We start from the raw sequence: 15,308 nt of genomic DNA, 5'->3' as shown, positions 1-15,308 counted from the left end.
TTATTTTGAATTTAAAAATAATTAAAAAGTAATTAAAAATCCCAAAAATATCAAAATATTTCAAAATGTTCCTAATGGTTTCCTGACCACTTGAGACTCATTAAAATATTTTTTTTAATTTTTCTAAGTTAAAAATAAATTTTAATAGCTTAAAAATGAATTTTCCTTATTTTCCCATTAAAATAATTTTAATAAAAAAATTATAAATCATAAAAATATAAAATTTGATTCTCTGAGTTTTCTGAACTCAAAGAAGACTAATATAAAAAAATAATTTTTGTAATTAAGACATTATTTTATATTTAATTAAAAAATTGAAGCTTGTTAATAATAAAATAATAATAATAAAATTTTAATTCAAAAAATAATGAAATTTAACTTGTGTTTCTCTAACCTAGGGAAAACTCTAATAATTTTCTCATAAATTAAAACTTTATTTTGGAAAGTTAAATAAATCAAATTTTTAAAATCCTATTTTCTGAATTTAAATAAATAATTAAATTAAATTAAATTTTGAGAAGCTCCCATATTCTCCTCTAATACTGTAATTACCTCATGGACATGACACTCTAAATGCTCAAAGTCATTGAAGTTATGTTTAATGAGTTATGAGATGAAGCACCCCTAGGGAAAAATAGTAATTCTAGATTTTGGCGCCTTAATCAAATTTTAGGATTAACCAAGGGAAAATGGGTAATTTTGATCTTAATAAACATGTTTGGATGATTGATATACAATTGGATTAAAAAGTAGAAACTCACTCACCACCATTGCACAACATCATGACTTGAAAGTCAACTGAGATGAAATGATTCTTAAGTGATGGGCTTAAAATAGAAAAGATGACAATTTACATTTCTTAAGTTCAAAGTTGAGGATGATGTGATCATTCAATATGGATGTATGTCACTTAAATCAAAATTTTGATGATCACAATTTCACTTATTATGATTGTTAAGGCCTTGGTAGAACCTAAGCTTGATGTCTAAACTCAATTGATTGGATTTAGAAGATGATATTGATTGGTGATTAATATCATTAGACACTACAAGCCTGACTTTAAATGTGGGCACCACAATCTTTAAATGACCTAAATTGGCCTTAGGGGCACCCACTCACATAACTCTTAAATGAAACATCAATCGATTAATCGAGTATCGTATCCATGGGATAATTAAATTGTCAAGTTACATTAAGCCACGAGGTAGTCACACTTCGACCTCTGATTATTAATGGAGCAATATAATAAGTTTAGAACGAACTCAGAATATTTTTAGAGATCTTCAAAGTAGTCCAGGGTCATGCCTTGAGCACTTTGAGATCTATTGGACTTTCTGAAGGTCAAATTGGAATTGCCATATTTTGTTATAAAATCATCTACTAGGATCTTTTGAGATTCAATAAAATCATAACTTGGAGTTTGATAGCTAAACCTTCATCTACTCCTGCAATTTAAATTCCCTGCAAGATTATATGCATGTTTTGCGAGTACTAACCTTTCAGGTGGAACGAGAAGAATCGATAGGTATGTTTTCAAATTAATGCATTTACCTCCTTGTATTTCTTGTCTCGAGCTTTTATGTCAAACAACGATGTCACCCTGCATGAAAATCAAAACTGGTAGGATAGCCACAAAACCAAAATCAAAACCAAAACTAAAATTAATCAAGATAAAATTCACCACCACAACATTCAAAATATAAGACAACTCAAAATTTAATCATAAACATCACAAAAAAACAATTGCAACTAAATTAAAACGTCTATATCGGATGATCGGGAATCCCTCGGAGGAGGTAACCTATGGTTGCTAATGAGATTTCCCATGGTCTAAATGAAAGTATGGAGCTCATTGAGTTGAGTTTAGTAAATTCATTTGGACTAAGTGAATCCGAAAGAAAATAATGATGTCAGAATAACGAAACTGTAGGATCCTAACCAGTGTCACTCTAATCAACTTTAATATGACCCATAATATTTAAATGACCATAAACGTAGGAACATTTGATTTGACATCATAACTTAACACATTAAAAAACTTAAACTCATCATGATGAGGAGCTTGGAGCTAGCATTGTGGGCAGCACGGTCATCTTAATCAGCAAGAGGATCTACAATAGCATTTCTTTCCTTAGAATTAAACAACAAGACATAGAATTTCGAGATTATTTGGTTATGCAACATAAATCCTCAACTTATCTTTAGGACTTTTGTATATCTCTGATGTATAATATAAGTCCTAACTCGTCTTAGAATTCTGAGGTTGTCGTTTGTCATGACCTAAATCCTCACATCTTTCAGGCTATTTGTGTGATCGTTTCACACGACTGTAAGCCCTAACTAATAAAATTGACAAGATGAAACATTTAAATATTTCTCTCCAAAACTGAAACCAAACCATATGATAGCTTGGGAAGTCATCGAAGTTCTCCTTTGTGTCTGTGACATCCACTAGTTATTCCTACTTTGGATTCTATAGTAAATGTTCCAAATTTGATTCATTCCCCTTTCACACCTCTTTGTCTGATCTCGTTGAAAAAACCTATCATTTTGACCTCCTTGAAGATAATTTTCTCTTATTTTTATCATGTGTTTTCTTAGGTGACTTTGGTTATCTAAGATGTAATTAACAATAGGGGCTTGCCTTTATAGGAAGCTTTTTCCTAACACAGCTTAATTAATATAAACTCTATTTAATTCTTCGTGTTAAACAGAGGAATTTGTCGGCTTATAAATAAAATGGTTCTTGCAGACCAAACGGATGTCATATAGTTCTAAGTTTATTTGATCGAGTCTCACCCCCAAGTTTTGTGTTTATCTTTCGGGATAGATGCATGACTTGAAATGTGGTGCTCTTTCATTTGAACTATGAAAGATATGAGATCAATTTGATTTCATATTTTTCTAAAATTATATTTATATGTAAATTTAATGTCTTTCCGAAGCGGACGATGGGATTTCGATTCCGGTGGCCGACCAGCTTCCAACAATCAACTCTTTAACTAAAATTGTGTCGACTAGTGCATATATCACTTCATTACATGATCTCTAAATTTAACTGGATTGCATATATTTTTGAGAAGATTGAGGAAAAAAAGTTTTTATAAAAAAAGAATGTATGATATAAAAGAATGTAGTAGTGTAAATATGAAGACTTGTATGTGCATACAAAGAGGAGTACACCACTTATGGTACAAAAGGGATGCCATTATACATGCAAGTGTAGTGTTTCCTATTGTTATAGACTATACTGATGTTTAGATCGCTAATTATTGTGTTGATATGAGGATATCTGTTAGGGGTGAGTAGATACCTTTCCACATTAGACGATCATGTAAATTAGATTATGAACTACTGTGTCAATTATATAATATCGATCAGGATTATGTTATGTTATATTTTGACTATGTTCCTAAAAAGGATGTGAAAATTTATAATGATGAACACTAAAGCTTGTTATAAGAAATTACACCTTGAAAAGTAATATAAAAAGAAATAATAAAATACATGTAGAAATTCTTTTCATTATTAAATAAAATAACATTAGTTACTATATTTAAACCATATAGGACAATTATGTGGAAATTAGCACCAATAATTGCATTTTTCCAATATCGTTATTGTAGTTCTATTTCTTATTGAAAAAAAATTAGTTTCTATTAAAAATTATAAAATATGCATTTTTTATAACTAATACATATGCTCTCTTAAATACACTTTAGCCAAAACTAGCAAAAATTATTTAAGGAAAATTTCCTAAAATATCACATAACTTTATTTATTTACATATTCAACACCCAAATTTTGATACTTATATTTATGATATTTTAGCATTATAAATGTATGCATACAATTTTTATTTTTCATTTAATAAAATAATACTTATGATATTTTTAATGTGCAATTAAAATTTTAAGATATACACATGAAAATGTGAATATTTAGATGTTTTATATGTAAATATATAATAGTTGTGGTATGTAAGTGTCCCCCTGTTTTTTTAAGGTAAATTTAAGACTTCTGAACTTCAAAAAATTATTATATGCAGAAATTAGAATTACATCTAGGGTTCGGATTCACAAAGAAAAAAAAATCTTATCTGCGGCATTAAGCGTACATCTTAAGAAATCCCCAAAGTTGTCGCATAACAATAAAGAAACAAACATCGGAAGAACAGAAGCAACGGCGAAGAACTGTATTATGACTGCGGGTGAACATTTATAAGCATGGTTACAAATGCATCGTTGTTTTAACCTTTTTGATTCCTGCGTGTAACAGACCGCGACACCAACCACGATGCAAAATAAATAGTGTCGCTACCGCGGGCCACAAGCTGTGTACCACGTTCATGACATCAAATATTCCTAGCTTACCCTTGGAGCTTCGTGTGCCCTAGATCCTTCTCATTATGCGCAACACAGTCGTTCCCTCAGTCGAAAGCTTAGCTCGCCATTCTCGGTTGCCGTCGTATCCCCTGTTTTATCGAAGGTATATCGTTTCCTTCTCACCGAGCCATCATCCCAAGGAACATTTTTTTTTTGTTCTCTTCTTCTTTTTCCCACCTTATCAACAATCACACCAGTGCTAAGCATGGGTACCAGAATTTCTGGTAGGGTTTTTTCGGAGCCTGCCACTCAAGACCCTCGGATGAGTCAACTTGATCAGCCGACACAAGTTTGGGTCTCGACCACTTCTCTTTTCTTACAATCATTTTATGCTTTATAGAGGCAGGGATCTGAAAGACAACCATACCCAGAAGTTCAACGTCTAAATCCTCTTGGCTCATACCATCTCTCATGATGTCACACTACCGTTTAGGGAGAATTAGCATAATTTCAACCCTTTGATCTTATTTATAAGACTCACTAGGCACAAAATCCAAGGAAAAATTTATTATCAAATTAATTTTCTTAATTTTAGTATCACTGATTGTTTAAAAGTTTTACTATCCTTATTGTAGTTGTCATAATCAAAGAGCAGGAAAATTCGAAGAATTAATATATATGCACAAAAACTGCCTTCACGAATTTTAAAGCGATCAAATGACCAAGGGTGATGGTTGGAAAATCCAAGTGTTGGGCTAAATGAGCTTTATCTGAACCAGCCATCTGACGAACGACCGCTCGATCAAGTTCACTGACATGCACTATCGGTGGATCTAATAAGTGGACCACGCTTATGGTCCCAGCTACCTAAGCTCCTTGCTAGGACAACCAATCACAGATAGTCAATCGACCGGTTTTACCTCGGCAAGAGCAATCGTCACGCGACGGGTCACCTTGGATGATTAAACTCAAACACGCCAACCAACTAATAGTCGTTGTGTTAACTTAAACTGTAACATAAATTTGATTTTAAATTAGTACATTAATTGCATTAAAGGTGGTTTCTATAACCATTCTCCCATTTCTATAAATGTACAAATAGTTCCCTATGAATTAGCAGCCAAATGATGAACAAAGGGACTTCTCACCAACTTCTTTACCCGAGATTCTCTAACCACTCTATTCTTTCTCTCTCCCTCCCTCCCTCTTTTTCTGTTCGCTCTAACTCTTGAGGCGTGTATTTTCGAAAGACAATCTAGGACCCAACAGATACATATAATAAAATTTTAGATTGAGGAATATTCAAATTGAATGAAGAAGTTGTGACATTATTAAAAGCAAGTGTTTAATTGAAAGTTACTCATAGTCAAATAATTAACAAATTAAGTATTAATATAAGTTTTATTGCATAATAACGTCAGAAATCTGAGGCGGGAGGATATTCAAAACTGAAAATGAAGAATTACCCACATTTTCAGATTTTAGCAAGTTTAAGCTATTAACTTGAAATATTAATAAAAGTTAAAAGGTGAATGATTAAGGATAGTAATTATGCTTTTAGATTACAATAGTATTCATTATTTTTATATATTTTTTTTATTTCAAATTTTCACACATTATGTTATATATCATTGAGGCTTAGATCAGAACTAGTTCTTCATCTTGTCATGTCTAAAACATGTATATTAACAATTATGTATTAACAATTGTATTAGTTTTCCTAAGAAGAGATCTTATATTACATGATATGTAGATTTCAGTATAGGTGAATATATCACTTCTTTATATGATTTATAAATTTAATAAGATTGCATATATTCTTGAGAAGATAGAGGTAAAAGATTTGATAAAAAAAAGAATATATGATATAAAAGAATGTTGTTGTGTAAATATGAAGACTTATATGTGCATACTAAGAGCAGTTCACCCCTTATCTTACAAAAAAGGGATGTCATTGTACATCCTACCGCCTTAGACAATTGTGATATTTAAATCGCTAACCGCTATGCTGATGTGAGAATATTGGTTATGTGTGAGTAGAGACATTTCCACTTCAGAAAATCATGAAAATTAGTTCACGAACTGTTGTGTTGATGATATAATATCGATCAGAGTTATGTTAGATTGTATTTTGACTCTGCTTCTAAGAAGAATGTGAAAATTAAAAATGACGTACACTAAAGCTTATTATGAGAAATTACAGCTTGAAAAGTACATGTAGAAATTCTTTTCATTTGCAAGTAAAATAACATTAGTTATAATATTTAAACCATGCAGGACAACTTTGTGGAAATTAGCATCAATGGTTGCATTTTTCCAATGACGCTGTTGCAGTTCTATATCTTATAAGTAAAAATTTAAAATTTCTAATAATAAATAATAAAATATGTATTTTTTTAAATTCATACATATGTTGTCATAAATACACTTTAGCTAAAACTAGCAAAAATTTCTTAAGGAAAATTTACATAAATATCACATAACATTATTTATTTACATATTTAACACTCAAATTTTGATACTTATATCTATAATAATTTAGCATTATAAATTTATGCATACAATTTTTATTTTTCATTTAAGAAAATAATACTTATGATACTTTTAATGTGCTGTTAAAATTTTGAGAGATATACATGAAAGTATGAAAATTGAGATGTTTTATATGTAAATATATAAGAGTTGTTTGGTATGCAAGTGCCCCCCTGTTTTTTTAAGGAAAATTTAAGACTTCTAAACTTCGAAAAATTATTATATGCTGAAAATCGTATTACATCCTGGGTTTGGATTCACAAAGAAAAAAAAAAATATTATCTGCAGCGTTAAGCGTATGTCTTACGGAAACCCCAGAATTGTCGCATAGCAGTATGAAACACATCTCGAAGAACAGAAGTAGGGTAGAGAACTGTATTACGACTATGGGTGTGCTTGTTTCAACGTTTATAAACATCATTACAAACGCAACACTGTTTTAACCCTTTTGATTCCCACGTGTAATAGACCGCGACACCAACCACAGCAAAATAAATAGGGACGTGACCACGGGCCACGAGCTACATACCGCATTCGCGACAACAAATATTCTTGGCTTCCCCTTGAAGCTTTGTGTGTCATTGCATCTTCTCATCACATGCACTGTCGTCATTATCTGAGTCAAAAGTTTGGCTCGACATTCTCGGTTGTCGGCGTCTCCCCTATTTTACCAAAGGTTTATCGTTTTCTTCTCTCCTTCTCATCTACTCATCCACGCAAGGAGCAATTATTTTTTTTTATTATTTTATGTTTTGCTCTCGTCTTCTGCTTCCCACATTTTCAACAATCACACCCAAAAGCCAGGTTTTCGGGTAGGGCTTTTTCGTCTCCTACTCCTCTGGACTCTTGGATGTGTTAACTTGATCAGCCGACACAGGTTCGGGTCTCGTCCGCTTCTCTTTCTTTACAATCATTTTCTACCTGATAGAGGCAGGGATCCGATGCAGAACTTCAACATCTATATTGTTATGGTTGGTACCATCTACCATGATTTCACTCTATCATTCGGGTGGAATTAGCAGCAAAGAACATAATTTCAACCACATGATCATATTTATAAGACTCACTGGGCATGAAATCAAAAGAAAAGTTAATTATCGAATCAATTTTCTCAATTTTGGTACCACTGATTGTTTAAGAATGTTTATGTCCTTATTGTAGTTGTTACTATAAAGGAGCAGAAAAACTCCATGAATTAATATGTATGCACCAAAACTGCCAACAAGAATCTCAAAATAATCAAACGACCAAGGGTGATTACCGGACAATCCAAGCGTTGAGCTAAAGAAGCATTATCAAAACCCATTTGACGACCGACCACTCGATCAAGTTGACTGACATGCAATGTTGGTGGATCCAATCGGTGGACCACACTTATGGTCCTAGCCACCTAAGCTCCTTGTAAGAATGTTTTGTCACAACCACTAAACCAATCGACTTTATCTCGGCAGGAGCAATAGTCATGCAACCGGTCGTCTCGAATAACTGAACTCAAACACGTCGATCAACTGATAACCATTGTATTGCACTTAAATTGCAACATGTATTTGATATTAAATTAGTACATTAATTGCATTAAGAGAGGTTTTCAAAACCTTTCTCTCATTTTTGTAAATGTACAAATATGTCCTCATAAATTGGGGGTCAGAAAATGAATAAAGGAACTTCTTCGCAATTTCTTTACCCAAAATTCTCTAACTACTCTATTCTCTCTCTCTCTCTCTCTCTTGGCTTCAACTCTTGAGGTGTGTATTTTTTAAAGACAATCTAGGATCCAACATATACATATATTAAATTTTAGATTGAGGAACAATCAAATTGAATGGAGAAGAAGAATTCGTGACATCATTAAAAGCAAGTGTTTAATTGAAAGTTATTTATAGTCAAATAATTAACGAAATAAATATTAATATAAGTTTTATTGCATAATAACACAAAAAATTTGAAGTGGGAGAATATTCGGATACGAAAAAGAAGAATTAGCCACATTTCTAAATTTTAGTATGTTCAAGTTATTAACTTAGAAGATTAATAAGAGTGAAAAGGTGAAAGATTAATGTGAGTAATCATGCTTTTAAATTACAGTAGGATTTCTTATTTCTATATGTATTTTTTATTTGAATTTTTCTGACTCTATGTTATATATCACTGAGGTTTAGATCAGAACTAACTCTTCTTATTGTCATGTATAAAACATGTGTATTAACAATTATGCATAAACAATTATATTAGTTTTCCTAAGAAGAGATTTTATGATTACATGATAAGTAGATTCCAATATAAGTGCATATATCACTTCCTTACATGATCTATAAACTTAATAAAAGGTTTTATAAAAAAAAGAAGGTATGATATAAAAGAATGAAGTAGTGTAAATAGAAAGGCTTGTATTTGCATACTAAGAGGAGTTTGCCCCTTATAGTACAAAAAAGGATGTCATTGTACACTCATGCGTAGTGTTTCCCACCGCTTTAGATAATTGTGATGTTTAGATCGCTAAACATTGTGTTGATATGAGTGAATAAACATATTTCCACTTCAGACAATAATGTAAATTAGATCACAAATTGTTGTATTGATGATGTAATATTGATCAAGGGTATGTTACGTTATATTTTTGACTATGCTCCTAAGAAGGATGTGGAAATTAAAAATGATGTACAATAAAGCATATTATAGGAAATTACACCATGAAAAGTAATACAAAAGGAAATACATGTAGAAATTCTTTTCATTATTAAGTAAAATAACATTAGTTACTATATTTAAGCCATTCAAGACAACTATGTGGAAATTAACATCAATAGTTGCATTTTTCCAATGTTATTCTTGAATTTATTGAAGGAGGATGATATGTTATTCTACATAGATCTCATTTGACTTGGTCCAAAGTCAGTAGATGTTTACAATTGATGTCAAACTCTTTTTCCAGTATAATTTATCTTTTTATTTACTTGAGAGAGCTAAGTCAAAGCATAATTAGATTTTTAAGTTAAACTTTTATTTGCCATTGTGATCCTTTTGTAGCTCTTAAGCACAGAGCTAATCTTTTAAAGAAATTGTGATTGAATTGATGGCCATTATCCGCCAAGAGAGAATAAAAACTATGCTAAGCATCTTTGTTTGTGATTGTGGTTCAAAGCAAAGTTGCTTCCATATAATTAATGGTTACTTTCTAAGGATTGCACTTAAAGTTTACATTTTTTGTTGGTAGTGGCGCATCTAGCTCCTTGTGGAAGAGTAGTTTACATTTTTTAGAATGTAAAAAGAGAGAGCGACTCCTTAAAATAATTAACGAAAAAAATACCTTGCTTGAATCCCTAATGATTCTTGTCTTTGGTGACACGAAGCTATACATAAAAAAGTGGACTTCACTTTTAAAAAGTTACTAGTGGTATTAAAATTTTTCATTTTTATCTTTCTCTTTTGTTATATTTATTGTTTATTTTTTGAATCATTGACTATTTATGATATGAGAGCAATTGTTACCACATAAAAATGAAATTTTGATAGCAAGTTTGCCAATTTTCTTTATAAACATTAAATTTTAGGTGATGAATATGTAAATACACAACATTCGTGAGGCATGTATGTAAATCTTGCTACTATTTTAATTAACTTTGCATTTCACTGCACGAAGTTCACATCCATGTCATAAGTTTTTTTCTTCATCAAAATTTTTATTTTCTATGTGGAATTTTGTTATCTATGTGCATGTTTCTTAACATTTACATGCTCTCCTTTAAGTTGTTTAATTAGCATAGTTGTAAATGCCCCTTCAATTTTGTATATGATATTCTTTCATGATATATTATAAAAATTGGATATATGAACTTTGATTTGCTTGACTAGATTCATTTAACATTTGAAATCAGATATCATTGTATTAGATAAATTAGTAAATGGACAACACAAGAGATAACACATTATCTACTATATGAGAGAAAGAAGCAACAATGAATTTTTTGCAATATTTTTTTTAAAATAAATTGAATTAGGAAATAGACCAACAACACATTTCAATAAAGAAAGTTGGAAAAATATCACAACAAAACTTTAAGAGAGAGCTGGAAGGGTGTAGACCTAGACTCAATCAAAGAATAAATGGGATTAACTAAAAAATGATTGGAAGCTTTGGAGAAAGCTCAAAAGAGGATCTACTAGACATGGTTGGGATCAAATTAAAAACACAATAGATGCATCATCAAAATGATGGAATGAGAAATTAGAGGTGAGATCTATTTTATGACATACATATTTATAATTTCTTTGCACGTACAAATGTTTGACATAACTTCTTTTGATTACATGAATGATAGGTTATACCAAATACTAAGAAATGTAGGTTTGGTGGAATTCACTCAAATCTTCAAGTGAAGCTCAATGTTATGTTCGGTGGGGTTATTGCGACTAGTGAACATTTATGGTCTCCTAAGAGCTCTTAAGATGTTGATCGAGAGAGCTCAACCGATCCTATTCAAAGGTCACTGCATGACAAAAATGATTAGCAAATCTAGCCATGCAAGGACACCACCTTATTTAAAAGCAAGGATAGGTCGCAACAAAAAAATTGGTCTTGCGTATCTAAGAAGCCAAATATCAGAGCTAGTTACACCATGCACAAACTTATCTTCTAAGGCTACAACTACACAATAATCTTCATCAATTGCTAATGTAATAAAAATATTAGAATAGATACTCAAAGTTTATGAAGATATTATCTTATATCTATACTCATTGAAGCTAATCGATGATTCTGTCAAAAGCAATATTTTCACGTTCGTGAAACCCTAGTCATTATTTATTCTTTTTCTATGAAAATTTCAAACATTCTATGAAAACCACAATGTTTGATTACTCATGTTTATTTGTGTTTTAAGTGAATTGCACTTGTTATTTTTGTTGTAAGGTTAACTTATGACATTACTTATTTGTGGTTGAACAAGTTTTCTTGACGTAATTTCATTATTTAATATGAATTAAATGATATATGAAGTTGATGATACGGTGAAAAATGTTGTTAGTGACTTGAGTTCCTTGTGAGGACTTCTTTTCGATTTTGTGATTGTAGCACTATTTTTATTGGTCGATATATGAAGTTGATGATACGGTGAAAAATGTTGTCAGTGACTTGAGTTCCTTGTGAGGACTTCTTTTTGATTTTGTGATTGTAGCACTATTTTTATTGGTCTTAGCATTGTATATGTTTTAATTATGTACATGTATTCAGGAGAACAAACAATACCATATTAAGTTTTTATTTTGTAAGCAAACTTTTTGTTTGGAAAATTTGGTCTATCACAATTTCTTGTGATTGCATTGCTGTTTGAAGACATAATTTGTTGACTTTTTAGGATTTAGTTAATGTCCATATTTATTTGCTTTATTATGTTGTTGTGAGTGAAAATAACTTGATAAATCATGAGATGCTTTATTTCGCAAGAAGCCTTGTTAAAATTGTATTTTCCAAATAGTTTAAATCAAACTATATTTCTTTACTGGAGCATTACAGTCATTATGTCAACAAACAACGTCTACAGAACTATATTTTTCAAACAGACCAACTATTTTTGAATTACCAATTTTTGAATTACCAATTTTTGAATAATAAATTTTCAAAAAGAGTTCGTGAATAATAGATTTTCAGCAATAGCTTAACAGTTATCGGCACTCATTAAAAAAAAAAAAAAGCGGTCCAAGCCGCGGGGAACGGAAATTGTGAAATGGAAGCTCTGCCACCGTGCTTAAGATAACTACTCTCTCGTTTCCGTCTCATTGCCTCTCTTCTCTGCGCAGCAGAACCAGTGACTATCAATGGTGACGGGAAGAGGACTAGTGAGGTTCATCTCCGCTGCCGCGGCGGCTATCCTGGCTATCTTCGTTTTCCTGCTCCTCCATCCAAGGCGTAAGCGAGAACCTAACTTGAAACCTTAGTACTTGCCACCTTTTTTCGCAATTACTGAAACCATCTATGGATCGTCCATGGAAACGTAGGGAGGCATCTGATTTGGTGTATGGATTCTGCTGCTGATTTGGTGGTAAGGAACGCTACAATCTACACGAGCAACTCATCGATTCCCTTTGCGGAAGCACTGGCAGTGCGGAACGGGCGTATCATTAGAATCGGAAGTGATGCTTCTGTTCGGGTATGAATAATCTTGCAGTTATCTACGATATTCGTCTTCTTTCCATAGTAATTTTGGCTCAGTCTTACCTTGTTGGAACATTGAACGAACTTAGTGTGCGAAATTGTTTGTTTTAAACTCTTGCATGTGCAGGGATTGATAGGTCATAGGACGCATGAGCTGAATCTTGAAGGGAAGGTTGTACTACCAGGATTTATTGATTCACACGTCCATCTTATTTTTGCTGGTTTACAGGTACTATCACATGCATTTCTGTCATCTGTTATCTTTGGTTTAAAAAGTACCAATCTGTTGATTTTTATTATGTTGATTTAGCATACACGTTTCTAGTGATTTTTCCTACCTAATCATTGTTGCCTCTACATTTCTGAAAAATCAATCATACGGCTTGCACTAAACTAGCCTAAATTTGATCACATCATAGTAGTGAACTCTCTTTCCTAATCAAGATGTATGAGGTTTGTAATGCTAATGAGTGATAAAGGGCCCGTTTGGCGCGACTATTTCTGCGCGGTGCAGCGGGAGGCCGCAGTTTAAGGTCATTTGGCGTGGCGTTTTCCTCACGGTGGCTGCGGGTGAGAGCTTGCTGCCCGCGTTACCACTCTGATATTTTACTCCCGTACCCCTCCGTTCGATCACGCCTTCGTTATTTCTCCCACCTTCTTTACCTGCCCCGCTGAGTACGAGCTTCCTTTGCCCTAACCGTCGCAGGGGGATCGAGAATAGAGGATGTCAGGGTAGGGGAGGAAAAGGATAAAGGTGAGTTCGACGAGTTCGCGGTAGCCATCATGCCACTGAAGAGCGAGCAAATGATCCTCAATCAATTATACTCTGAGAACTGTTATTCTTCAGTTGCCTCCTCTCCGCAGCTGTTCGATAGAAAGGAAAGTAGAATCTTCAGTTGCCTCCTCTCCACAGCTGTTCGATAGAAAGGAAAGCAGACGATTTTTTTTGTTTTCTGCTATCTATTATCTTACCGCGTTTACACCAATATTTTACCAATTCCTGCGACTCCTCATCTTTGTTTGTTTTTCTCTTTTTTGATCACTCAAATGGCAGCCGAGCTTGGAGAAGAAACTGGAAAGGCTGCAAGAGGTCTCTGCTTTCGGCCAAGCGCATATAAGAGATTGGATGCACGCAGTCAACATATGGATATATATTATGCAATGGTTTAAGAAGCCATCAAAATGAACACCAAATTCATACTACTTATTACAAAAATATTCCTCTTCTATCCATGTTGGGGGATGGTGGCATGGGAAAGACAACTTACTTACAATATGCATATCAAAATTTGAATAAGGATTTTGAGCTTAAAAACTCTGTTTGCCATAAATTTGTTGCGGAAAAAGTCGTCGCTAATATGTTGAAATATCTTGAGAGAGATGCTCCACTTGGAGACGTGCTAATTTTCATCTCATTCTTATCTTTTGCGTGTTATCTAAGAAGTATATGCTAGTTCTAGATAATATTTGGGAGGAGCATGAAAGCAAATCAGAGCATGTGCCTGCTCCCCTTGCTTATGTAAGTTTGGGAGGTAAGATTTTAATAGTTACTTAGATAAATTGAATTGCATCGATAATTGCAAATTTGACTGAAAAGAAGAAGGAAACATTGATTATTATATGACTTGGTTCTGAATATCTGTTTGAAGCTTCTTAACACTCATGCATTTACTAATAAAAAGAACATTTGTCATCATAGTACATTAAGATGCATTGCTAGAGAAGCTAAAAGGCTTTTAGGATATCCATTTGCAGCACAAAGTTATCGGTCGTGGTATGAATTGTAGATTTGTTTTATGGAAACTATTGGCTGACAATTTTAAAAGTAGACATTCTATGTGTAAACCAGTACCGAGCCAAAATATGAATAAGATTATGTACATTCTATGATTGAGTTATACATTTGTTTCATAACATCTACAAAATTCTTTCGCATTTTGTACTGTATTGTCACGAGATCATCGGTTTGATAAAGATGATTTAGTTCGAATGTAGATTGCATTGGGTTTCTTTGATTCACCATCTAATCACCATCTAATTCTTGGCAGTAATTCTTGGCAGACTTTGGAAGATGTTAGAAGAAGTTATTTTGATATTTTTGGTGAGAAAAACATCAGTTAAATGTCAAATGCTTTCCACATTTTGATGTGATATGCTAGGAGATTTAAAATTTGATACATCTCCGATATTAGAATTTTTCTAAAGCTTGTGTGCTACCGAGAACTGTTAGCTATATTTATCTCCTGCAATTTAGAATCTATGAGAAATATATATGGATGAATACGTTTCTGATATATTTT

The 15,308-nt window shown here is 32.5% G+C and overlaps 1 protein-coding gene across 2 annotated transcripts in view; it reads left to right on the top strand.

Annotated features, from left to right (window-relative positions):
* Positions 1-12,542: 12,542 nt before the first annotated feature.
* Positions 12,543-15,308, top strand: part of LOC110033320 (putative amidohydrolase YtcJ) — an 85,483-nt gene continuing 82,717 nt past the window's right edge. The window contains exons 1-3 of one of the 2 annotated variants that reach the window (XM_020737252.1): positions 12,543-12,762; positions 12,852-13,003; positions 13,136-13,237. In XM_020737252.1, coding sequence (XP_020592911.1) covers positions 12,672-12,762; positions 12,852-13,003; positions 13,136-13,237 — 345 coding nt within the window. In that variant the 5' untranslated portion in view covers positions 12,543-12,671. The remainder of the gene's footprint in view (positions 12,763-12,851; positions 13,004-13,135; positions 13,238-15,308) is intronic. The other variant, XM_020737251.1, reaches the window with a different exon arrangement.

This window comes from Phalaenopsis equestris, unplaced genomic scaffold (genome assembly GCF_001263595.1).
Source record: "Phalaenopsis equestris unplaced genomic scaffold, ASM126359v1 Scaffold001136, whole genome shotgun sequence".
In the NCBI taxonomy this organism is placed as follows: domain Eukaryota; kingdom Viridiplantae; phylum Streptophyta; class Magnoliopsida; order Asparagales; family Orchidaceae; genus Phalaenopsis; species Phalaenopsis equestris.
Note: the sequence above shows the minus strand (reverse complement) of the source record. Positions and strands in the feature narration are given on the sequence as shown.